Source organism: Dicentrarchus labrax, unplaced genomic scaffold (assembly GCF_905237075.1).
Source record: "Dicentrarchus labrax unplaced genomic scaffold, dlabrax2021, whole genome shotgun sequence".
In the NCBI taxonomy this organism is placed as follows: domain Eukaryota; kingdom Metazoa; phylum Chordata; class Actinopteri; family Moronidae; genus Dicentrarchus; species Dicentrarchus labrax.
Window position 1 is genome coordinate 8,981,911 of NW_026136703.1, and position 26,938 is coordinate 9,008,848.

Sequence of the window (26,938 nt, forward strand, 5' to 3'; positions counted from 1 at the left end):
CGTGCACAATGCTTTCTAACTGTTTGGAATAAATCTGAGGTTGTTCCTAGTTGTCATGGCATTCAACTGCTTTCAATGGACTATCTCTTCATTCAATTCCTGGATCCTTCCACAATATTAAGGAAAGTCCTTCATCTCAGTACACACACGCACACAGACACATCACACACACACACACACACACACACACACACACACACACACACACACACACACACACATATACACACACACAACCTACACAGTAGTCTGTCTCCTTTTCGAAGGGAAGCCAGGCATATTGTGTAGTGTCTTTTAGTTTCTTTTAGTTTCACAGATTATTGAATTATATTGATTGAATTAATTGTAGCACATTATTGCTATTATTATTATTATTATTGCTATTATTATTATTATTATTATTATTATTATTATTATTATTATTATAGATGTATACTTAGATTAGATATTAATGTACAAATAAAATGTTATATTATATATTATTACATGTCAATTATTACATAATAACCAATATTAGCATTATATTATTTACATACCATCTCTTGAGCACAGCTTCTAAGGTTTCTGCTCCATGTAAGAGTACACCTGACATACAGGCCTGAGGTAAATATTTCACCAGACTGGCAGAATTAATCACAAGTCTCAACATCCCACAAAGGCTCCATTGAGCTCAACTGGGCTATATGGACAAACTGGAGCTGCGCCTGAGCCTCTATAAGGGAGAGAGAGGTTACTGACCTGATCCACCAAGTAATGCTGCACAGCTAAATCCGACATGTGAAGGGACATCCAGCCCACAGCAGACACCCAGAGAGCTTTGCGCACCACGGAGGAATGGCCCAGGCTGTAGCCTCTATGCGCATCTGATCGGGAAACTCACTTGGCCCATGCAGGACATTATTTCAGTGAGACTTATTTAGTACCTCAAAAGTGTGTGGAGCCCAATCAGGGTGTGTTAGAGCACACAGGCTTATCACCCTTGCCATTCTGCTTTGCTTTGGCTGTGTGTGGCACGGTGACAAGGGGGAAGTCACAGTAGGTTTGGTGACGGTGCATGGGAGCGCACTGGGCTGCAGACTGTGGCCAGTTGCTGGGGATGTACTATTTGATCAATTGAGCCGAGGGTTTCGGCAAGAAGAGGTAAATGTGCACAGGCTAAGTGGACGTACTCCACTTGGAGAGCCTATCGCTCTGTGTTTACCTGTTTACTTTCACAGGTAGTTCAAACAGGCCGCTTGCCTTTTCGCTCTGACAGTGGCCAGTGTGCAGGCTGTTTTATACAGAGCAGGACGAGTTAACGGGACCAACACCGGAAAATGTTCACAGTCCAGTGGATCTGCTCAGGATGCTTTCAGGCTGCAATTATGTACACTTATGCGAAATTAATTCAGTCCAAAAATATGTGCCATATTTTTTGATTTTTTTTCTTCCTGGGTGGAGATAATTATTATTGTTATTATTATTGATGCAATTTCCGTTGTTTTTGTCATTATCAGCTCTTTATTTGTCTTGTTTTTGTCATTATTAAGTCGTAAAAATTAAATATCCCGTTTTAAACAAACTTAAAAGTTTGGACACCACTGCTGTTCCCTCTCCGTGGGTAAATCATCCTCAATCCCCAGTTAGGACTGTGTGTGTGTGTGTGTCTGTTGTGAAATGTGTGTGTGTCTTGGGGGGTGTTAAACCAGAGAGAAGATGTAGTAAAGAAGGGCCTCTGAGCTGCAGATGCATCAGGATTTAAAGGACAATGCGGGGCGCAGGGCTGGTGCTTCCCATCACCCGCTTATTTGAGTTCAGCTGACACTAAATCTCCAGATCTGACACCAGAACGATGCATTGTAATAGTATTTCTCATTGGGTATTTCTTTTGACTTGTGTTTAAAACTGCACCAGTGCACAGCATCCACAAGACTAACCTTTTTATGTGATCATTGCTGCTATAATTATGCTATCACCACTTTCGCCAGTGCTCCCATTTTAATATTATAAGCAACAGAGCTGACTGGCTCATTATTAAAGCTCGTTACATTTTTCTGATCCCCGCTTTGCAATCAAACGTACAGCAGAATGGACTCATCCAAAAACAATTAATTTTTCGGATGAACCCCAAAAAACGGGCCCCGTCTGATTAATTATAATTCCCTCCTAAAAATTCATGCCCACGATTGTTCCCAAATAAGTGAAGAAAGAGCTTTTTATATTCTTGATTAAATAAATCTTTCGATTGAATGCACAAATAAGAATGCCGCAGGAGAATCCATAATAATGTTGATCATTCCCTCCTTTAATCGCTGAATTTCAGCGTGTTTGGATGCCTCAGGCAGGGAGTTAGTCTTTGATAAAGGTAACCCCGCCTGCCTCAGGGTGCCCATGATAAATGTACAGAGTGACAAGACCGATTTCCTCCCTCTATGATTAAAAGCCTATATATAATATGCAGGTAAAGCGGGTCCGGTTTATTTATTATGGGGGCTAAGCCATGGCCTGGGGAGACTTTGCCTCAGGGTGGAAATCATTTTGGAGCCCGATTTTTTTTTTTTTTTTTTCACAGAAATTCAGCCACCTTTCCCTCTCGGGCAAAAGTCTTTATTCGTCTCCTTTCCTCTAATGATTAAACATGTCACGGCGAGATTATAGCAGTGCGCCATGCCCCGAGGAGATGCCTTCATTTGTTAAACCACCAGTTTATTTGTTACGGTGAATTTTATGCCACGCTGTGCCGTTCGCCTTAATCTTTTCCTATGTAAGACGAATTGCTAAAAAGGGGTTTATTATTTTTTAATCACTTCCCATTTCAGTATCGCACAGACACTGGCGGGGAGCAGGGGGAAATGGCTTGAGACTTCAAATAAATCAAAAGGGACAACTATTATTTGCAAATGTGTAGGACATTTGGATATATAAATAAATAAATAAATCACCCTCTCCACGAGAACCTGATCTGCCCCGCTCTAGATGGCACAAGTACAGACAACTTGTCCTCCTTGTTAGGCAGCCTGTGTGTGTGAGTGCAGTAATAACATTAACAGCTGTTGACATCTGTAGAGCTCTAGCGGTCTCTACCGGCACATTTAAGAAACAACAGGGGGTGTCTTATTGTTTGCACCCAATTAGACAACTTAGCTAATAACATTATAAATAGTGGGGTCAGACACATGTTATGATATAAGGACTGTTTTAAGAAGTCATGTTAAATTCACCCTAACGTCCATCTCACATCAAGACACACAGATGTTCTTCAGTAAATTAGGTATGGCTGCATGGTGTAAACCTAGGAGCGCACCATTTATGGATTGAGTTGTGTATTATCTATAATGTCTGATTTGCTGTTGGCTGTTGGAGAAGCCAGGGGAATTTTCGGATTAAATATAGTGAAGAATTCAGCTTTTACATATTTCCAATTAATGTTCAGGCATTGATTCTCCTGCATGCAGGTGCAGGCCCCTCTCACAGTGTACCGTCACAACAGTCATGTTCAGCCAAGCACAGAATGCCCACCCCACACACACAGGCCTACACCCCGAATAAGCAACCTATTTAAAGCAGAGTTAAAGATCAGAGTCATATGGACTCAAGGACTAAGATGCGCGCTGATGCGCATAAAATAGCAGCAAAAAGGAAATAAGCAGTGTCTATTAGGCTGTAAAAACAGAAAAATACTGTATGCAAACTGACTGGAGCATCCAGTGCGCTTACCTAGACTGGAGGGGGGCTGAATGTGTTGCCAGCGTTAAGACAGCGCGCAGAGTTAATGAAATATCTCCAAATGGGAGTCAGGAGTGCGTGCAGAGATAAGCCTGATGTGGTTTATATACCCAGAAAGCAAGTGCTCCTCTTCTCATATTGTCCAAGAGCGTTTGCATAGCTGGCCAAGTGGCTCTGCTCTTGCTGACTCGCTCACATTGCTTGGTGTTTGTTTTCCCCTTGCTATGACGTGAGACAAAATATTGGCCATATGTTCATCGGCAATAAATTGGTCTTGAGCGCAAACACAGCTCCCTGTGGACGCTGCTTTTAAACCGCACAACTAGTTCTCTCTCTTTGGGATGCTTTTGAGACACCAAACTATCTGCTGTATAATGTAGGTGAATGCTAATGTTACAACAGCCAGTTTAAGAGATAATTGTGCGCCTATGGAAGGGCTGCTGGTTGATCTTTAGACTGCGACCTATTATTCCTCACACAGGGCTCTCTAATAAATCGCTTGGTAACCAAGAAGCAGCGCTGTCCAAAGAGCAGATGTGGCATGTTATCCACGCCACGGTTGCGTTTACATTAGATACCCTGATACAATGATTGATAACCAAGGTCACAGTAATTCACAATGATTCGGGACCCGGGCATCTCCCTTGAGGCAGACTACTAACACATAATGTTTGCCACATAGATCCATGTGTCGACACTGAAAACACCCGCAACTGTGTGAGCCGAGGCCACAGACGATAATCATTAGTAACGCATAGTCAGAAAGAAAATAAATACCTCAGTGCTCAGTGTTACATTAACTAGGCGTAAAAATAATCTACATTAGTGGAAAAAACACCAATAATAATAATAATAATATAATATTATCATAAAAATAATTGCATATATTCATGCATGTATATATGTGTGTAGATATATCTATATACACACATATACTGTCTAAATGCCACACACACACACAGACACACACACACACACACACACACAGACACACACACACATAATCATTAAATATTTTACATGTCTGGTTTAGGATATTAGTACTAAAATCTATTGCACGGTGTAACATCTAATTTTTAATAACAATAATAATATTAATAATATTAACGATTGACTAAAAACTATTAAACCTAATGCACAGTTGAATCTTGTAGTAACTTACTTACTTATTTAACTTACTAATTTAAAACTGGATAATCTGAAGTCAACGCCTTTATGAGCTAAAATCAATATATAGTAATATGTATAGGCATATATAATTAAAACATTGTGTGACACTATGGCTGAAAATAACAGGCTACAGGTTTAACTATAATTATTATGGGACATGAGTGAAAACATGACAACTTCTCCTTGTCCATCAGCTTGATTTTCCGCCATCTGCCTTAAACACAGCTGCTCAAACAGAAAATAACTGCTCCATCCCTCATTTTGTTTTTTTATATTTAGAATTATTTTCACAAACGCCTCTTGATTCTCTTCAGCAAATCTCTTTCCACCTGTTGCACGTACACTGGAAACATATCCCTGCATAGAAAACGTCCTCTCCTGTATAAACAGTCATAAGAGTATCTGGCTGGTGTAGAGATGATGACAGGGAATGCCAGTAATTGTTGAGGAAGAAAGCAATACGAGGCAAACACCAGTTGTGCTATTATGACACCTTTTTTTTGGGGGGGGGGTAACTTAAATCAGGACAATGATTTTATTGTGGGCAGCCTGGAATCTATGCATGATAATAATGGTGTTGCCTAGTAGTGCAGGAGCGACCATCAATCAATAGCGAATACATTACTGATGGGTTTTGTGCGGGGCCACTTTGCTGATGAAAGACAGAGATTATCCTCCCTGCCATCACTGTGTTTCAAGAGTATCGCTAAGACGCAAAGAATACAAATAAATAAATTGGCCTCAGAGCTCGTTTGAAATTCCACATTAAGGCAAAGTAGTTAGTTAGAGTTGGAATGTATTCATGAGGTTCAGACGAATGAGGGAAAGCTTTCCACTCAGCCGCTCTGTGAATACACTTGTGCTGTTTGAGATTTGCCACAAGTGCTCTGGGTGCTAAATACAAGACCTCCTGAAAAAGGATGGGTAAGATAGGCCTTGCCGGTCAAGCTATTATCAATCCCTGGCCTAAAGCCTGATGACTAAAGATACTTCAGATGTAGTTAACGGCTGCGTAAGGACACTGATGGCACGGCATTCTGAAATCAATCAGTTCAAGTTTTAATGTATCGACCACTCGAGGAGAACGAAAAGATGGAGAGCTTCTCGACACACAAATGCCAGGGAGACTGGGTTGATTTTCATGGAAGCTACACTTTAAAAAAAAAAAAAAAAAAAAAGTTTGATTAAACCTGAGGGCTCACTTGTACGGTTGAGACTCATACATGATGATAGCCAGGCCCATCAATTTGAAAGGCTTAGCAATTTTTCTTCACAAATACACGCACTTAGAGAGGTTTAGCATTAGATCACCAAAGCCATCGGTGTTAAGGCGACTGAATGGGTGTTTTTAGCCCTTCAAGAGATATGAAGCAAAGTAGAGGAGATGAGTTGCTTTCCAACAAAGTGCCCAATTCTGCTCACCAGTGAATATTACCATTCCTTAAATGACAACGGCGCATTGTGAATTTGAGGAGCTGTGGAGTGTAGGGCGAACGGTCTTAACATTTTTGCCCCTGTTATGTTACCTGCTGGAGAGGAAGAGGAGGGTGGGAACAAATAAGCGTGGAAGTGGTGAGCTGTGTCAAAATGTTAGCTGAGTGAAGGGAAAAAAAGTTCCTTCAGAGCACTCGTGATATGTCTTATATTTCCATCAAAATATCGGATTTATGGGTTCTTTTGTGGGCATTACTTGACATGAAAAACTTTAGACTTCAATACCTCTTTTCCAGAGCTAAGCATCTGGTACAAGGCCAGTGCTTGGCCTTGGAGAGCCATATAGCTGTTAGTAAACCCTGCTGCTGAGGCTAAGGGCCAAAAGTACAGTACTTAGCTGACACATTCTCTACGCATTTTAGCCCCTGTTGCATGTGGGCACAAAACAAATGCTCCAGTCAAGGTCAGACTCTCGGAAAAACCGCAAGCTTCATATAATAGGTCTAATGAAGAATTGATCCATCATCCAATTCTTGCTTAACTATACGTCCTCTGAGTCGGGAACATCAGAAAGGGCAGCATAGAAAGCCACGGATGTGAGAGCAGGGATATTAATTAAGAAACCGGACTTATTCCTCACACATGAAAGCTTTAAATTACTGAAGAAATTGTAAAGCATGGACCAGGTATATGACTGCGAGGCTGCTTTCTTCTTCAGCATCTGAAAAAAAGCATTATATGGACTAGCTATGTCTGCCTAATAGCCAAGAAGGTCACGTGACAGGATCAGTTCCAACACTGTGGACAATAACCATCTTCCAAGGTGAAAGCAGCAGAGGAGCCATATCAAATCACAGTTATGAAAACTTCAACAATAAAACGCTTTCTCCGTTGGAGAGCTCTTTGAAACGGATGGAGAACTAAATCATGTAGTAAATAAAACCTACAGCTGAGGAGGGGCGCTGCGTAAAATGGAACTGCAACTCTTTTAAGGTAGCCAGTTGCTACTAGAGTGAATTTATAAAGAGAGAACTTAAGAAATGCAGAGAGCAATAGTTGGGTTGCTTTAGTCTTTCAAGACCTCGTCCATTTTTTGAAACAATATATGGCATGAGTCAAGGACAGATCATCGCAAGATGGGTGAACTCGTCCTTGCCTTCACTCCGGCTGCACAGAACAGCTTTGGAGCAAAGATTCAAAGGCTCTGCAAGGATATCGACTGTTACCTTCAACAGTAGGTCCATAGTGAAGTAGGAAAGGAAGAATGTAACTCTGGCATTTGAATAGTGCTGCATGGACAAAACATGTTGAATTAGAGGAGGGATGTCTCAAGGCCATTTATCTTTCTGAAAAACACATACTGTATGTACAGTAATACAGACTCGATTCAGGAAACCACACATTTTACCAGGAGGACAAATGGTTGACAAATTACTGTTAATGTGGTGTATTGGACGTTTCTTTTGACACTCTGCACATTGAAATGTCTACATCATGCATATTCTTCAGAGAGATACACCTAGTGACAGAAAGTAGAGGCAGGAATCACCACTGTACTGTAGCCTGCTATGTTCAGTGTGGTTGGCTGTGCAGCCACTTTAACTTGAGAACCTGCATGACTGCATGAACTGAGTACCATGTGGACATACAGTGCATGCACACTCTAACTCTGTAACACTGTAATCTACTTCAATGCAGCAAGAATTTAAGGATGTAGACTTTTGATTAACAAAGATCAGCTGCTATGATGTTTGACTGTAGTTTTAGTAAAATCTTGATTTAAGATATAGAGACAATGACATTTAACAAACAATTAATTCATTTGCAGTGAGAACTGATGTTTGAATAATGTTTGAAATAATTCAGATATATCAACCTGGGACCTTAAAATCAATGCAATTGTACTGTCATTTGAACAAACAACGCTGGTTTTCAATTAGGTGTAGAAGGCTTTTTTTCTTTTTTTAAGGTAATTGCTGCACTTGAGAAGAACAATAATGTTAATTCAATATAGTAACATTTTTGCAGTGAATATTGTATGCATGAGATGTGCAGAATACCTAAATAACTGACCAGTTAATGGGTGTTCCCCACTGCATCCGCTAGTTTTGCTCTGGTTGATGTGTTGATCACAGAAAGACTAAAAGTAAAATATCTTAGATTACATTGCAATAAAAGTGATATTCATTAAAAAATATTTTTTTTAATCCAAATTCATATTAAAACATCCTTCATATTCACTCAACCTCTCAAGTATCTTGAAAACTACACCTCACTTTGAAAATTGGAGAATACTTGCTCGTACTTACTCATGAATAACAAAATTCATATCCAACAAAATGTTGTAATCAATGTGAGATTAAATATCAGTTCCTGGGGGCATTTGGGACCAAGCCTGTCATGACCATGAATCATTTCTACAAGATAATAAGTCGTAGCTTTGGAAAAAACATCTGCCTATGAATGGTGTTTAGGTGAGTTTTCTTTGTTTTGTTTTAAGACTTAGTGTGAATGTCTTTTAACCACCATCTATTGATCCTCAGCTATTTGCCTCATAAACCTCAGACATTAAGAATTTCAATCTTATTGCACAGAAGAAGTTTAAGATTAGAATTTCAACATTACTGTTAGTTCCACAATGAAGGAAAACATTTTTCTTTGCTTAAAATCAGCAATTACACGAATAATGACAATTACTTAGATAATGATCATTGCACACTGAAGGCCAAGCTTTGTGTGAGTAGGTGTGTGTATAGTTGTGTGTAGAGCAGTGTACATGTGCCTGCATGTTTATGGCTGCATGAGTTTCTCTGTGTGTGTGTGTGTGTGTGTGTGTGTGTGTTTGCGTGTGTGTGTGTGTGTGTGTGTGTGTGTGTGTGTGTCTGCACGTGTGCAAAGAAAGTCCCTATTTGAGCACTGCGAAACATCCCATCAGGATATGTAACCTAAACAACACAATGGAGAGAAACAGAAGGGCTTAGGGGCATGAAACACTCACCTTGAACCAGGCTGCTCCTTGCAGACACAAGGATTACCCATCTGCACATTTTTGAAGCCTTTTGATTAACAATGTGTCCAAAATGAAAGACGAAAAGGAGAAAACACAATTTAGTAATTTCAATGGCTGTGTGCAGATGGGTTGCCAACATATTTGGATAATTAACGTGTAGATATTTTCTTTATGCTGGGCCCACGATGGCAATTAACATGTTTTGTGGAGAGGTGAAAACTTTTTTCGAGGCAGTGAAGATGGATGGAAATGCATTAGAGGAGGTCACGAAAATGGGCTTCTATTCTTTTCGCTAAAAGGATGCTTTTATAAGGTGATAGCAATTGAGGAATAAAACCCCAAGGGCAAATAAATGATAAAGAACTCATCTTTAATTGGCAATCTTTTTGGTTCATATGAATACCACTCCAAATTTCCAATCCACATTTCCATTGACTGCATGGCAAGTCTCTCTTGAACCAGAATTATGAAAGGCAAAAGGAGCCACAATGGTGACCAAAAAGGACAACTCTATCTCTCAGCAAGCCAAAGGTTTAAAAATTGCCCACTCTCTGTTCACTATGATACTATGCAATTCAATGAGAACAGTCTTTGCCTGAAAATAGTTAAAAAGATACATCGTGTAGTTTTAGATAAACCTTCAATCTAGAAACTGAATGAATGTCCTGCCACATATTTGAATAAATATGAACTGAAACATGAATAAGAGTATCCTGATTCAAAAAGGACAAACTGCAATGATGTCTGAACTGAACACCAAGTTGGAAATCCACAATACACTATGTGACTGCTTTAAAATGATGTTAATGTGTCAGAGTTTCAACTGAATGGCATTGTGTGCCTTTTCAGAAATTGACTTCTTGACTCCATTTGGCTGTTCTGCACTAAGAGTTCATTAATACAGCAGTTGTGGTGTTATTTGTGTGTAAGCCATGGCCAAGGCCTTCAACCCCTACACCTCTCTCTGCTGCCACCTAATGGTAGGAGTGTGTTTTAATTCTGAGCCCTGGAGCCCAGCTGAGGAAAAGTGTGCACCAACACATCCTCCCTCTTTCAGGTAATTATGTCTTTTATCTAGGAGACACATACAGCTACTTTAACATTGGATATCCAGCCGTCCTAATGGGCCATTATTCAAATAAATGGGGGAAACACTGTGGGGTTGGTGACCCCCTCCGTGCGGCAGGGCCCTCCATCCAGGCACACCTGCTGAGACAAGGTAACGTTTATCACTGACACCTTCGCAGGACAGAAACAAAATGGCAGGCAGGGTCAGCGGTAAGGAGCACACTGGGCCTGTCATATTGCAAACATATCCATTTGGTACAGCTCTACTCTTGTGGTTGCCAGGCTACTGACTAATATATGGTGACTGAGTGTGCGTCAGGAAAACAGAAGTAAGATGTTGACTTTGAGATAAGTACCTCTTCAAATTAAACAGCACCATCACATTGCATTCAAAATAACATTTCCAAAGGTCAACTTTAAATGGTCCCCATTTGGCAAAAAAAAATCCCTGTGTTCTTCAACTCACTAAATCGTCAAATTTGCATACCAGTTATGTTAGTTAGTGGCATTTAATTATTTATGTTTTAATTACACGGAATGAAGGGGATAATATCACTGTACGGTAGTTTTGTGGTGTGTGTGCCCCTGTCATCTGAACACTCGGATGTCTCCTTATTAAAGTACACAAAAAGATAATTATGTCCGGCTCTGTCTAAACATTGCCATGGTGCTGCACTAGAGAATCATCGCTGAATTGGACACAGGAGAGGGTTAGACCTCTTATGATTAATGTGCTTGGTCACACACACTCAGGATTGGTAAAGGCATGTCAACTCCCTCTGTCTGCTGCTCTCCTCTAGAGTCAAGGGTCGACAAAATTGTTTTGATGGCACTGATTGTCGCATCAACCAGACTTATCATGCAGTGAGCTCACCTATGGACTCCAGCTTGCTGAGCCTGCAGCTGAGGAAGACACGCCCTCTTCCCAAAAACCACGTGTCCTCATGAGTGCATCAACTGGGAATCAACAAAGGCATAGTGGGTTCTAGATAGATGGATAGAGACATACACTACATATATAGACAGATATGTTGCTATAGTATGTAATGGTTGGGTGCGTAGACAAATATACAGACATATATATATATATATATATATAGAGAGAGAGAGAGAGAGAGAGAGAGATAGATATGGATAGGGTCAGTGATGGGAGGAAAGAAAGCTTGTTCCCACCAGCTCTTCCACAAAACACCCATCACCTGGAAAGGCCTTGCTGAATAGAGTTGCTGATGTCATTGGAAAGATGGTATTGATTTACCAAGGGGCAGTAAAGGCCAATGCAATTAAGAGACAAGAAAACATACAACGTTAAAGACTGTGTAAATAAAGGGACTCTGCAGTAGGGCCAGACAAAGGCCAGGCCAAGGCCCATTCAGGAGCCCCTTGTTCACCACTGGCCTAGGGTCTTCTCCAAGGATTGAGGGTCTGGTTGGGAGGCTTGGGGGAGGTGGCAAAGAAGAGAGGCAGTGCGTGGGTGTCCGGAGGGATGAGAACAGAGGGTGTTGCTAGGCTGTCTCTTAGAGGTCAGCGTGAGCTAAGCCCTCCCTGTGTCCGGAACTATCAGGTGATCACGGATGATCTGCATCTCAAGGAGGGGGCTGTTGAGTGGAAGAAGCTGTATTTTTATAGGCCTCTGCCTGGTTTGCTTTGCTGTCCTTATTACTCACTTCCTTCCGCTTTCTTTCACTCCCTTATCCGAGCAGAGCGAATGTAGAGTGAATGATTTCTATAGCAAACTAGATACGTTGATTGTGGATCAAATACATGATTGAGTATACCTTTGCTCTATTATTTGATTTTTTGGCAAGCTAAGCTATCTGTAGATATGTAATCATCGTTGTATTTCTAAACCATTTACAATATGAACACTTGAGATAGCCCTTGTACGGGAGGTATTTTAAGGTTTATGAGAATAAATATATAGATGAACTCAACAGTTTGGTGGTAACACTTGCCTTAATTTTAACCTGAGAGAGTTTCCGAAACATGGGCCCAGTTTTTCTGAGCATTTTTCACTTTTACATTTACATTTTAGCAGGCTACAATAATTTAATTCATTCTCCAGACTGTATCCCCAACAAACAGGTCAAACCTATGTCTCTAATTTGCCAGTTCCAGGTTATGGCCTACATTATTCAGGAAGTCAAATATTAAAGGGCCTTTGCTTGTCTGCGAGGCTGTAGTCTGGCACAGCGGTGCTTCAGGCTTAATGCTGTCAGCATGCTAACCTTCACATAATTACGATGCTAACATGCTGATGTTTAGCAGGTATAATGTTTACTATGATCACCATCAAAGTTTAGCATGATAACATTAGCTAAGTAGCACTTAAAATACAGCTATTTTGGTCATAAATCAAAGGACTGGACTGGATGATTTATCCTCTGGGGAACATGAATTAACCTTGGCAGCTGGACTTCAGATCACAAAATCATGAGGTGACGCGAGAATCCACCTTGCCAGTCTTCAATCTATGTGTTTGTGGTCGGTACAGTGGTATCAGATCAATTAGTACCGGACCAATCAGTACTGGCAGCTACTGGGGTCGGTTCTAGGTGTGACACAGTCAGAAGACACTGTTTGTTCAACAACAACGAACAGCATTGTTCATGCTGCTAGTCCAAACAGCAGCTTGAACAATGCTGCGAGTCCCTTATCACTTGATGATATTTCCATGATATATTACTTGGAAAATTAGATATTAAGTAAGATAACTGCATAAACAAAAATAACCAGAACATGTAAAACATTTTTGAATTTGCAACCCACTATCTCCTACCACTATGGGACTGAAGCTCTCATAAAGGGCAAACATGCCAAAGCTATTAGTATTGTCCTTTAAGGTGCTTTATGCAATATTAATTTGTGAGTGCGTGGTCTGTGTCAATCTGTGCCAGTGTCAAAGGGAGTGCTCACATAGAAACAACAGACTGCTCAACCCCTCGGATCCCCTGTTTGATCCAGCTCTTCATCTGGCAACAAACAGAGCTGGAGATCAACTATTCTGATGTGCTTCCTCTCTCACCTCTCACTCTGCCCCCTCTGTATCTGCATTCAGACAAAAACAATGGCCTCTACTTCATCTGTCTCCCAGGTGTCAGCGTGAACATGATCCTGGGATAATTTACCTCACTCCTTGTTTCTTGTTCATCAAATGAAGGCTTGTGTCTGCCTGTCCTAAGTCTGATTTACATTTTCTCATTTGCTCAGCACTTTTATTATTCAAATTTGTATTTTGTCTAGAAAAATGGATAGGTGAATCGATGGGTGATGGTTGTCGCCCTTGCTCTCCATGTGCATCACACTGAGCAACAAAGTGGCGATGGGTAGTGTTTAAGGGTCTGTGTGTATCATAAGCCACCTGAGGATGGAGGTAGCTATTGTTTGGCTGGCTGCAGGTAAAATAAAATGTGTATTCTTTGTATGACTGCATTTAAACCATCTGGGTACATCACATTTATAGTGCTTCATACAACAAATAAACAGCATGACTATGACCTTCATTTCAAAAGAAAAAATACAAAACAGCTGTTGAACCCTGTTCTGAAAAAAGCACTGGTGACATCAGAGTAGTGTCCCAATGTATAGAAAGTGGTGAGCATTGTATGTGGTAAATCCAATGTCCTATCCCTCTGTGAAAAGAGCCCTCCATATATTATACTCTCTCTCGTCCAGCACTAGTGTAAAGACTGTAGTCCTTGACAGTGATTTTAAAGGGTTCACCACTTGACCATGGTTTTTCAACTACATTTTCCTTTGAATGGTACTGCATGTTTTTACTGTTGCAAGTCAAGGATGTTGCAACACTAGCGAATCAACCGGATTCATTTACAGATACATTTACTTCTTTCACAATGAGCCTCACTGATACACCTTGTTGGTAATTTAGCTTTGGTGTAAGCCGTCGTTGTCACAGGTTTAGTTTCAGCAGTCTAGTCCAAACAACAGCATGAACAATACCACGAGTCCCTTCAGGGAACAAACTGGTAATATATGCTGTGGAAGAAATCATATACGGACTAAATCAAGCAAGTTACAAACAGCAAAATGCACTGAGAGTCAGCCGTGATGGAGAGTAAAACTGAGGACTTGATAGGTTCAATCTAAAGAGATGGGGAGCGATTAGATTGGGTGAGGGTGGGTGTCTGGAGACATGGGGGCAATATTCTCAGACATCTTTCTACAATAAATATATTTTTAATTTGTGCTCTTTTATTAACCAGCAAAATCACTTCAAAATGAATAGCACATTATTAAGTCTTCTAGTGGCTCTTACTGTTCTTTATCATGAGTTTGTATCACTGTGCAATTCATCTCCAGCCATTCTTCACACTAAATATGTTTTATATGAGCCTTCATTTATCATTGCCTGTCAGCTCTTAACTGTATCATTATTCAGTCTAGAGTTATAAATTGGAATCATTAAACGGTTTTTCATATAATCTGATGCAATAACTGCTCCCCCTTTATTGGCTTGTGAAAAGAAAATAGTAAATACAATTGTCTGTCAAGATCTTGGGAGATAGCCGTCTCTCTCAGGCTGAAATGAAATTAGGCCAGCCGAGGAGACAGGATCAATGTCAGCAGATTTGTTCGACTTTCATCGTGGAGGGGACGGGGTTGAGCGGATGAAGGATGGAGAGAAAAGGAAGCTGACACTGCTGAACCCAATGAGGAATGTGGGCTTAGCTGTCAATATTTTTTTCATACAGTGTCACATCAATCAGAGGTGTCTTTTCAACTTCCCAGTGCAGTTCTGCACAGACATTCGTAATGGAGATATTACATTCCCTGAACTCAGCTAAATGTGTGGTCTCTCTTTTTTTCTGGCATCTGAGATGTTTTCATGGAAGTGTGGTGATTAACGATGACAATGTGGGGTCAAATTTTTCATCACTTGAATCATATTCTAATCAGAAGAGGACCTTGGCAGCATGAACCATCTCTGTAACTGCTACATACCAAATTCTAAAAAGTAGCCCAAATGTTGTAGAATCTAAAAGATTCAGAAATTAAACATAAGCCTTGTCAAACTATTTTACAAATACCACACACATAAAGTTGAGCTAAATACATTCCAAATTACAAAGTAATAGACTATCACAGTTTAGCTATTGAGAGAAGATGCATGCTGTCTTGAGTCATTATTTTCTCCTTTCTCATCCCATAAAGAGATGGTGATAAAATGTGTTAAACCCACTCTGAAAATCATGGGTAAAGACTGCCACCCTCTGGCAACCTCACAGACTTAGCAATCATGTTACATATTATGTTGCGTTTATATTTGACATCTCAATGCGTTTTTATCACCAACCTAAAGAGAGAGAATTGCAAGTTTTATTTAAAGGTTGTGGATATTTTTATAAATTAATAAAATGACAAAAAAGAGAAAAAAAGACAAAGAAGAAAATGTGCTATGGAAGGCTTTTGCTTTTACAGAACAAATGCACATCCTTTTCTGTAAGCCTATGCTGCCATCTACTGGATAATACTTGAAATGATTGTGTGTAATTTGAGATGACATTGACCTCTGAATAAATTCAACAACATTCGACTTCTCTGCTCTGAATGTGAACAATGTAAAACCAAAATTAAATTTGAGCTCACATGGGTCTTTTCTGCAGCGTACTCCATCATTCCCTGAAAGCCAGTCCCCTTATTTCCCAGATCTATGATAATGAACTGCTTGTGCAGTTTGCATCCCCACTGAGATATGTCTCTAAAGGTGTGAAATCCAGTTGAATGAATTATATTTTCTTCATCAAAAATGCCTTCCTTTTAGACCAAGTGTTTTTGAAATTGTCTGCAGTGGCAGATCTAGAGAAACATTCATGGGGTGGCAAGTGGGTGGCATGGAGACTTTAAAGAGTGGCATTAATATATTCAGACTGAATCCCAAACAGTCTCATATATTTACTTGGAAAAGTCCCCAAATTAAAAAAATATTAAAACTCAAAAACATTACAATATTATTGTGCCACAGCAGTAGAGCACTGAAGAAAAATATCTAAAGATGTCATCAGAAATCAATTAATTGCTTTATTTCCAATGTGTGGAATTTGACCTCATTTAAACATAAGTTGGGTGGCAGCAGGTCCTTACTGTAACGACTTACAGAATCTTTTTCTGTCACAATGGTGGAAATGGGCTTTTATACTCATCCCGCTGTCAATATTAGGAGGAAATAAAGTTTGTTGTGTCTTCAGAGTGGAAAATCAAATGAGCAACATCCACTTTAGGCCAGATGATGGCGTGTTTGTACCAGGTAGAGCAGACATATTGGAATGTGAGGCAGCATTGTATACAAATACTGAAATTGAAAGCAAAAAAAGAGACCGGTATACCCCAGATGAGTTTCTCATATGGAGCCACTATAGTTTCATATCAATATTAGCAAAGCAATCAAAATAGTTTGTTAGTAGTGTGTTGTTTAAGTGAAAAGTAAAGATTTTAGAAGTAGATTTCTGATCTGATGATCTGAAGGTAATCACTTCCCCTTTCACTAATAAAATGCAAAGGTTCTTGGTAACACTTGGTTTTTATTTCTCCTAAGGAGCATTCAAGTCCAAGTTTATCTGAAAAATTCCACTGTTTGCAAAATGCCCAGGACTCCAGAATAGGACTATTTATTTACCATTACTGGCCCATATTTCCACCTGCATGCTGTGGGTGTTTATATGTAAACTTCCCCAAAAGAGGGGCAGTTCACTCCAAGGTCTCTGTTCTGTCAATCTGGCAATAAAGCACGGTCATGCTCTCTTTCCCCCCTCTTTGCCCCCCATTTCTTTCTCTCTGTGTCTTTCATAATACTTCACCATCTGTCTGAGTGTGCCGTCATGTGAAGACCTGGAACATTCTGGAAAGTGACAACAAAATTGCTCAGGCTACTACACATTTAGGGCAACTGTTTTCTATAGAAACAACAAACCTGTAACTCTTAAACTACAGACCAGAAATAAACACCTTCAACTCTTTAACTGCAAAACTTCTAGTTAAGAATCAAAATAATAAACCTAAAGTATCATTTTCGGGGCTATTAAGTTACTGGACAGGACCAATTTCTTGTTTTCATCAAACTCTACAGGTCAGTGAGTAGTCTCGGTCTGACCGCAAATAATGAACAAGTAGGAATCTTGAGTTTAAGTACTCATTTGACAAAGACATTTATGGGAGCCAGCAGCTTTTGAGTCAGAGAGTTTAGTTGAGTTTTTTACAGGATAGGACACTTTAAAAGCCAAGAAGGATTAATTTTTAGTTTTCCCTATATTCAAATTCTTAATCTTGCAAGACTAGCGAGACTAGTAGCTCAGCTGCACAGCTTGTCTAACTTGTTTGAACCTAAAAGGCCAGATAACATAACCTGCAACGTCCATTGTTTCAGTTACAAGGAAGTGAAATATTAAAATAGGATCTAATTAATCGCACTCCCTTTATACTCAGTTTAATTTCAGTCTAACATATTCCCAGGAAAAAAATGGTGGTTCTTTGGCTTCATCTGATTTTAATACAACCAGTGGCATTATTTCTTTAGTGCAGCTCTACCTCCAATACAGTCAGTCTGCATTTGTAATTTCCTCAAGAAAAAAAGCGTGAAACTAAGTCTCGACAGTGCTTAAAGATGATGACACGATCAACCAACTACGTGTTCTCAGTCACCCGTGACCCACGCCTCCTTAGACAGGCTGATTCTGCAAACTTGTCATCACTTTGCACCATCTTGTCGATGCTATCACAGGTATCTGCATTCTCCCTGAGAACTTGATATGACCCAGAGTGCTATGAAGTGAAGAAACAAGCGATGGGAATGTCTGTAAGTTTGTCAAGTTGCAGAGGATTAAGGGCACAGTTCAAAGAGTTTTTGGGTTTCACTGCTGGTCCTATCTTCACAATGCACAGCTGCCCAGTAAAAGTTATAGGCACTGTGTTTAAAGGTGCCCCACCTCTGTAAAGTCAGGCCAATTTTATCGTGTACTTGATCTATGATATAAAGTTCCCATTTTTTAAAGAAAAATAATCATAAATTAACTTGCAAAACAACATTGTGATGAAAATCTTGTCCCTTTAATTTCCAAAAGACATTTATCCTTTTATTGATCTCCAATTCGTCTTTCTTTCCTTGATGTATATGCAAAGAAAAGAAAACTATTAAAAGTAGCCCATCAAACCTGTCCACCAGGACTTGCTTGCACTTGTCTGGGCTCAAGTTCAGAAAAAGCGAAAGAGGGCAGAGAATGGCTCAGAATGAATCATCTGAAGACAAGGAGACAGTGACAAATCCATTTTTAGCTTTAACTCAAACATTTTACCTCCAGAATGCTAATAGCGTCTCGCTTGGTTTAGTCAAACGGTCTCTGAAGAGTGAGTATCATTTTCAGAGGGTTCCCTCTCTTGTTGACAGGCCATAGCCCTGCTGAAGAAATACCACTGACACCGACTTAACTCCACCAGCATTAACACTTCATACACTGGTGTAAAGTTATGATACAGGAGCTGAAGGTGGATTATGTGTGCTCCACAAATCAGGACCAGATGGTTAGCATCTTTGAATATGAATCATATTTTCAGCCATGATGAGATACCTGGCAACAACCTCTCATTTTTTTGTGTGTATGTCAAAGTAATTGTGTCCAAAAGTCCCTCTTGATTAAAATTGCCAGATATTTACAATGACTCATTTGTGGTTACTGCCTGATTGAAAGGCAGGTCACATTAGACTGTAACTGTACTCCAAAGGCTGATAAAGCTTAATACTCTGTACCATAGTGTCCCATTGTAGTCCTTAAAAACACATCACAGAGACTGTGTTCAAAATCACATACTAAAGTATTGCCTACTTCATGCTCAATCAGTTTGAACTGCATTCTGCTTACTAAATGAATGATTAAGTATGCCAACTGTTCACGCTGGAGTATATTCAAACATACGTCTGACAATATTCAAAATCTACACAGTTGATCTCTTGATTCAGTTATTCTCAAAATTAATTTTGAGGTGAAATAATGCACAAGATGGTTATTACCATCCACCTTGAAGTCTGACGTCAAAATTCACATACAGTATAGTTGAGATGCACTACGTACTCAATTTAACATCATACTCAGTATAAATAGAATCTTAGTATGTGATTTTGAACACAGCCTAAGTCACTGTCACAGTCTTGCCGCCATAAACACTCACTAGCACCAAATTTGTATTTATCCACCACTGAAAATAGTCCTCAACATATCCACAATTTACTTGTGTTTGAGCAACATTTGCTAAAGACTACAGCTGTTTTAGGAGATTAATTGGCATTATCGATTAACATCTTTAGTAGGAACAAAAAAGAGCCACAGACAGGAGAACTATTGAGAGATGTACTGACACATTGCTGGTTTTGTTTAGTTTTTTTGAGAAGAAGAAAAATACAACATCAGACTTATTCTTTAGTCAATATCAGAAGAATACGTTAATTTATCTTTTCCTGTTTTCAGCCGACTGATCACTTTTACACAGATTCTCAAAAAATCTACGATGATATTTTTATACAATGAATTTCTTAACCCATGTTGCCATCAGGAATGTAAAAAGATATCTAAGACATGATGTCACTAATCTTGCAAGCCAAACAAAAAATACACACACTCTGCTGATTTGTTTAATATCCACATACCAGAGCAGACCGAATGCATGTATTATTATCATTATAGCAATCATTATCATTACAATGACAAAGAACAGGAGTGCTGAGCTTTTCAGTCCAAAACTGTCTTCATCCTCCTATCCTTGGGTAAGTATCCTGCACAGTATGTCATGGGGAAATCCTTGCCATGTCTCTGAGTGAAGGAGGCTCTCAGCCAGTATCGCCGCTCGCTGCCAAGGAAAGACTCAACCCTCTGATCCTGGGAAGTGTGCCGCACTTTTTCTATTTGATGTTATAATTGTGTCTCTATCTTGGACAGAAGGTCTGGGACATGTTTTACTGGTGGAGGAAACACTTGAGCGCAGAGTTCCATCTCTGTAGATGTTTTGGAGATGTGGCAACAGGTTGTGGTCTGCAGCATATGGGCTCACTTTAAAACCTCCACAAAAGCTTCTCCTTTGAGATAATTGTACCATGAATTAGAGCAGGGAGGCTTTGATTTATCAACACGGTTGTTGACAACAAGTTTCCACCCCTTCAGACTTTCCATTGACAAATCTGCTGTGATGACCCAGCCTGTTAACTTAACACTAAGCAGCATAAAACAACACTTAATTTATCATCACAGACAAATTGGATTCATGGTAATGAGTTAATTAAAGAACAGTCGTAGCAAGGTGGTTGTAGAATAATTTCCTAATGTTACAAATTTTTGCTGGGGCTTTTGACGTCCTCTAATTACACCGGATGAAGGGAAACTCTCCTTGACATCGTATAACACTGTAAGTCTTCCAGGAAGCTCACTGAGACCTTTGACCAAACCCACAATTAGTTGTAATATGGGTGTATACAATTCAAATATGGTTACATCAACACTGACATTGAGCAATCATGGTTTGTCATTTTACATTTTCCAAAGCTGTACCAACAAATAACATCATCACATGTGGGCTCCACCACATACACCATCATTATTACAACCAGTGTCAACAATATTTGGCATGAATCATGATCTCGCTTTTAACTTTAACCACAAATAATTAGGAGTGCAGCCCCTGTTTATATTTCACTTGTTTTTCTTGCCCCAGTAGAGTGAGTTCTCTGGAATGATATTATCTCAATCATTATTTAATTGTTTTATATGACAGAGTATAAAATAACTTGCATCCTTTGTTATGAACTCTTTGTTGGTGACAAGAAAAAAACAACACACACAGGTGGAGCAAAAGTAATACATCCAAACAATAATACACCTATATAGACACAACAATTAATGAAATAAAGGAACACATAGATTAGTGCCTTTAATCGATAAGACAGTTTAAGATAGACAGGAAAAGAGGAGAGAGAGTGGGGATGACATGCAGCAAAAGGCCACAGGTCGGACTTAAACCAACGGCCGCTGCAGCAAGGACTCGTGGGATGCAAGCTCCACCAGGTGAGCTACCAGGGTGCCCCAAGAATGAGCTTCTTATACATACAGATGCCGTGAGTTGCCTTTTGTGGAGTCCTCCATGTTGAACAGGCATTTTTCTACAGTAGCCCAGATGGGACACTGGCTCTAGATAGGGCTGTCTGCGTTTTTCACATGTTTCACGGCTATTTACCGTCCTTCAAGGGGAGGATGAATTGAGGGAGTTGTAATCTGCAACATAACCACTACAAAATCCTACACTGGTCCTTTACGACTCCACCTGAATCAGCTACAACAGTAACTATGCTATTCACATACTGATGCATTAGTATTAACAATCTAATAATGCTGTATTTAAAAATATATCAGGGGATAGTACTTTTACTTATATTTTGATACATATAAATTTTGTTGCTAATACTTTTCATGCAGGACTTAAATGTAGCATTTTTACATTGCTATATTTGTATTTTTACTTTAGTAAATTATCTACATACTTTCAACACTGTCAATGACATACAATTTCTGGGCTGCATTAAAAAACATGAACAACAAAACAGTCAAAAAAGGGAAAACATCATATATTGAAATGTATTATATATATTTTACAGTCTCTTTTTTATCACTTGGACTGTATTGTCATGCGCTTTTAGTTTGACCCCAGTTTACCTTCCTTGTTCTCTCTCACTTGTATACACAATGCATTTTTTCCCAGCTGGCTTCTATTCTGTTCACACATTCCAACTTCCTCTTATGTTTACAGTCATTACATAAAAGGCAGCAACAGTAACAATACAAACAACAGACAGTAAAACTCAATTTACATACAGTAGTTACAGATTTTCACACTTTTGCTCATTATCGTAAACGCAGAGTCAGAGTAAGGTTAGGCAGTACATGCATTCACGAAGGGGCATGCAAAGGAAAATGGGGGAGCTATGAGGGGCTTTCTTGGCCAGCAAGTCCAGGCTTGGTTGCAGGCCTGTCTGTCCCTACTCAGTGCAAACATGTCAGACATTTCACCACCAGTATGAGTGAGCTATGATCCCCCATTCCGTTGCTGTGGGTTGAAGTTTTCTCCACCCCACACTGTAAGCCTAGATTGTACTCAACGCTGTTAATTTGTTCATGCTACATAATTATATTTTAAAGGGCATATGCTTATTCTTTCTAAATATGGAAAGCTGATGAGAGACATGAAGGATTCTTGAAATATCTGCAAACTGTAAAACACACATGCGTATATTGAAAGCTGAAAGGCAATGTGTCCAGATGTGACCAAAAAATAATCATGTGGGTTGAGTTTCTGACATTGGTCGACGCAGGCTTAACTGCTCACTTAGTCAGAGTCTGGAGTCAGTTTTCACGTTTACACTCTTGAATCCGGTCTTGTACAGTATGGCACTACAATTCACGGAGGAGAGACGTCCAGTTGATTAATCCATGGGTGTCGAGACAAACAAGTCTCCATTATGCAGACACTGGACTCGAGTTATGCAGCTTTCAACAGATCACCACCATGACAGACGACCACATGCAGGAATACATATGCATTTCAGGAAATCAGCACAGCTCTCTTATGAGAAAAGTGAAAGTGCGGCTCTGGCTGGAATATACTGAGAACACCCAAAACAAACCCACTTCCCGGCCCAACTGGCATCCACACAAGGGTAGAAATAAGGGAATGTATTTATGAGCATCTGGCTGTGGTTCAGTGAGGTCAGTGCACTGATAGAGTACAAGGATAAATCCCTGCACCTCTACATATTCCAGAAGAAGAAGAGCTTACGTGGCTTGTAGATCATGTGGTTTTCTGCCTTATTAGTAAATCCATGAACTTAGGTTTTAGCTTTGTTAAATACAATATAATTTGTAGCATCGTAAATATAAAAGCCTTTGTGTAAAAGCAGCTTCGCATTAGTTAGTTGGCATGCATTTCATCCCAGAAGTAAGAAATCAAACCCAGTATGGATACCAGCCGCCTTGTCCTGTGTACGAGCACACACACACACACACACACACACACACACACACACACACACACACACATGCACACACACACACACACACACACACACACGCACACAAAAAAGACACTGATTCTGATTCTTCTGTGTTGTGACATAAATATTCAATCTGTCTTTGGGATTTCTTTGTCAGGACGGCACGAATATGCTGGTAACATTGACTGATATTGAGCTTGGCTTTTGGAAGAAGACACACGGTTTTCATAAGCCCATTAATCTTAAAAGGAGCAACTGTCAGAAAACATACAGTACCCCTATCCCTGACATAAAAAAGGCCTGTCCAAGGCCTTGATTTCTGGTTTGGCGGAAAACGATATCACACTGCCTCTGATAGAAGGCCTTGAATGTCCCTTTGCAGACTTTTCCATTATGGATCTGGCATTCTTAAGCTTAGACGCCGAGAATTATACCACAACTTCAATTCATGACACACGACCAGATTTACAGCTCAAAGAGTGTAATTTGAGGAATCATTATCACAGGTGTCTCACAGCTTTATCTTAGTACAGAAATTAACTTAAAGTAACCTGAAGTAAGGTTTCATCTGAGAGACAACATACGGAGCGAACTGAAAAGTACTACAGCTAAAAGTCAAACATTTACATAAACAGAACAGAACTGAGAATTGAAAATACAAGGTTAATGTCAATTTCCACATGTGACCCAATGTTTTCTACTCCCTGGGCTGATTTCCAAGTAGGGCAGGCATGAATCAGCAGCAGCCGTGGATGCAGTCTGAAGTGCTCCAAAAGTAATTAAGGTTCCTCCTCTTAATTGACAACAGACCCAGCCCAACGAAGTTGCACCGCCAAACAACAAACAAGCAAGGGAGTATAAAAAGGTGCATGTAACAATGCCTAGAAAAGCTTTCTGGCTGAACAGACTGGATTGACTATGAGTGTTAATGATGTAGTAACGACACCAATGTGTAGTTATGCAGCCCTGTCAGAATGTAAGCCCCATTAGAAAGACCTTTTTTCAATATTTTATGACGTTTACGTGATTCAGTCCCTACTGCAGGTGTTGCTGTCTGTTTTCAGCCCTCTGAAATGTTTCAACCCAACCAACCCTGTCCCCAGACAAAAAATTTTTTACAACCTTCTTGACCCCTAGGACAAACTGAGTGCTCATGTGATTTGCCTTAAACCCATTATATTGAACTGCAACAGTACATTTGCATGCAATTAAAAACAACACTTACTAGGAGTTTTTCTTTTCTCTCACTATTTGAACATACAGGACTATTCCGCTCATGGCCACAGAGGGAGCTCTTCATCCTCCTTTTACACATCTTGATAATCATGGCGCACAGGTACAGGCACAAAACATGGCAAAAAGGTCAGCATAAAAAAAAAAGGAAAACATAAGCCTCCATATGATAACTTGGCACAATTTATCATGATTTGGCAAGAAATATTTCTGCCTAGTCAACACAGTGAAGATGCAGACAATAGAGAAAATGTATGTAAAAAGTAAGTTTAAATGTGTTTACTAAAGAACTGATGAATAAGCAATAAAGAAAGCACCACAATTGTTTTAGTGAACAGTGGCTAAGCTTAGTGTATTTAATATAAATGTGTGATTATAAAACACGTGTAATAGGGCATTGCACTACAATTTCATCAGAATAGGTATGAGACAAAGTAAAAAATAGTATTATTTTTGAAGAAATTGAAACAATTCTATTTACTGACACTGAATAACAAATTCAGTCTTATCACTTGATTTTTGTTTAGATCGTGATTGCGAATTAAAGCCATGTCTGATGAAGAGGTCACACCTTGAATCTTTATTATGTGGACTCCAGTCGGATAGCAGATGCCTAACATGTGCGTGTACTTATCACTAATACTTGTCAGTTAGTTATCTTTTCCATTTCCATTTCCATTTCCAGATCAGATCATCATCTTCTTGAATTTATGGTTACTGCCTCATTTTTGAAGTCATACTTTTATAGTCATACTTAATTAAGAGCATCGTGATAAGCACAGCCTTGTTACCATGGAGATTACTGTTGTGCATTAAACTACAAAGTTCCAAATAAAATAACAGTGGAAATCTTATAGTATGACCATACTTAAGTACATTGTGCACTTGTTATGAATGCTAAAATTAATGAATGCTGGCTCATTGTCAACCACACTTGGTATAGCAGCCAGTCACATAATATTATATCTGATCAGAAATGTCATCTTAACATGTTTTTAAACACATTTGTGTTTCATTTTGGCATCAGATTAAATTTATGCACCATTCATGTTACAATACCAGACCAGCAGGAGTTTTTATTATTGACGTGAACAGTTAGTCTCCAACATCCCTAATGTAATGAGTGATGTTTATTCTATGTCATGTCAAGTTTTGGTTTTTATGTAATTGTTGGTAAAGAGAAGGATGCCTGAATGCCAGTGCTGACTGATGCCCGCCTGTCTTAACTGCTACTGGTCCTTTGTGGAAGTTTACATTAAGAACAAGTGGAATTCCATACAGTTACAAAGTATTTGTGAATACTAGCACAATAGAGAATTGCAGATCAGAGGTCAGTCTGGTCAAGTCTGTTTACATATTGTGATGACAGTTTTGTGAATCACAGCAAAAGGAAGAAAAAAGTCTTCTGTATTTTCTTAATATGTTTCCACATTAAATGAAAACCAGATTTGTCCCCAACACACAATAAAGTTGTCATGAATTCCAGTGGAATGAAATTAAAACAAACTGGAGCCACCCATTTCTGAGCAGTTTTTGTTAGGTGCTTTATACTTTTGTAAATACATAATTACAAAAATTGGCTATTTGAGTAGCACTGATTGAAACATTTTGCTGTATTATAAGCTCATCTTTGAAATCTAATAACTGCAAGAAGGGGAAAAGATAAAGAAGAGGTCCACAGCTGATTATCTTACAAAAAACCAACACACTGACAAATTCCCCTGCCCTTCCCATTTGTCTGCTTCTCTCCGAAAACACTCAAAGCACATGCATAATTCTCAGGCATCTCCCTTAATGTAACAATTAGAAGTATGCTCAGAACATGAAGACACATGAGACGTGTTTAGTGAAGGTCACAAGCAATTACCCAGCCTGGTAAAAGCTGGCATGTCTCACATGGCACCGCTGCACGCCCTCATTAGGCGTGTTCTGCAGCTCAGAGTGGGTCTTGTGGCTATAAAAGAACTGAGCTTGCTGCCTTCCAAGCCTCCTTTTAGCAGAACCTCACCAACAGGAGCACAAAGAAACTACACATCACCACCTCTGGATCAGATAGGAGTGGACAAACCTTTTTTTGTAGAGCAGGGGGGCTACTTGACCAAGGAATCAGTGTGTTTCTTTACGGGTTGGGCTTGGTTGGCTTTCAACAGGATAAACATTGATTCCCCCTCCTTCCTAATAATGAGCAACTAGGGCTTATTAGCTTTTAGACTAAATGTGAAACTTTAGGTTTAATGTGTTGGGTTTACTATTATAAAACGATATTTTGAAATAGGTAA

The 26,938-nt window shown here is 39.5% G+C and overlaps 1 protein-coding gene across 6 annotated transcripts in view; it reads right to left on the bottom strand.

Moving 5' to 3' along the window:
- nkx2.2a (NK2 homeobox 2a) overlaps window positions 1–26,938 on the bottom strand; it is a 43,935-nt gene that overhangs the window by 12,525 nt on the left and 4,472 nt on the right. Inside the window, exon 1 of one of the 6 annotated variants that reach the window (XM_051395581.1) lies at window positions 739–1,147. The exons of 1 other annotated variant lie outside the window; for it this stretch is intronic. In XM_051395581.1, coding sequence (XP_051251541.1) covers window positions 739–789 — 51 coding nt within the window. In that variant the 5' untranslated portion in view covers window positions 790–1,147. Of the gene's footprint in view, window positions 1–738; window positions 1,148–3,696; window positions 3,772–26,938 lie in introns of those variants that run through there. 4 more of the 6 variants (XM_051395605.1, XM_051395592.1, XM_051395567.1 and 1 more) reach the window with 4 other exon arrangements.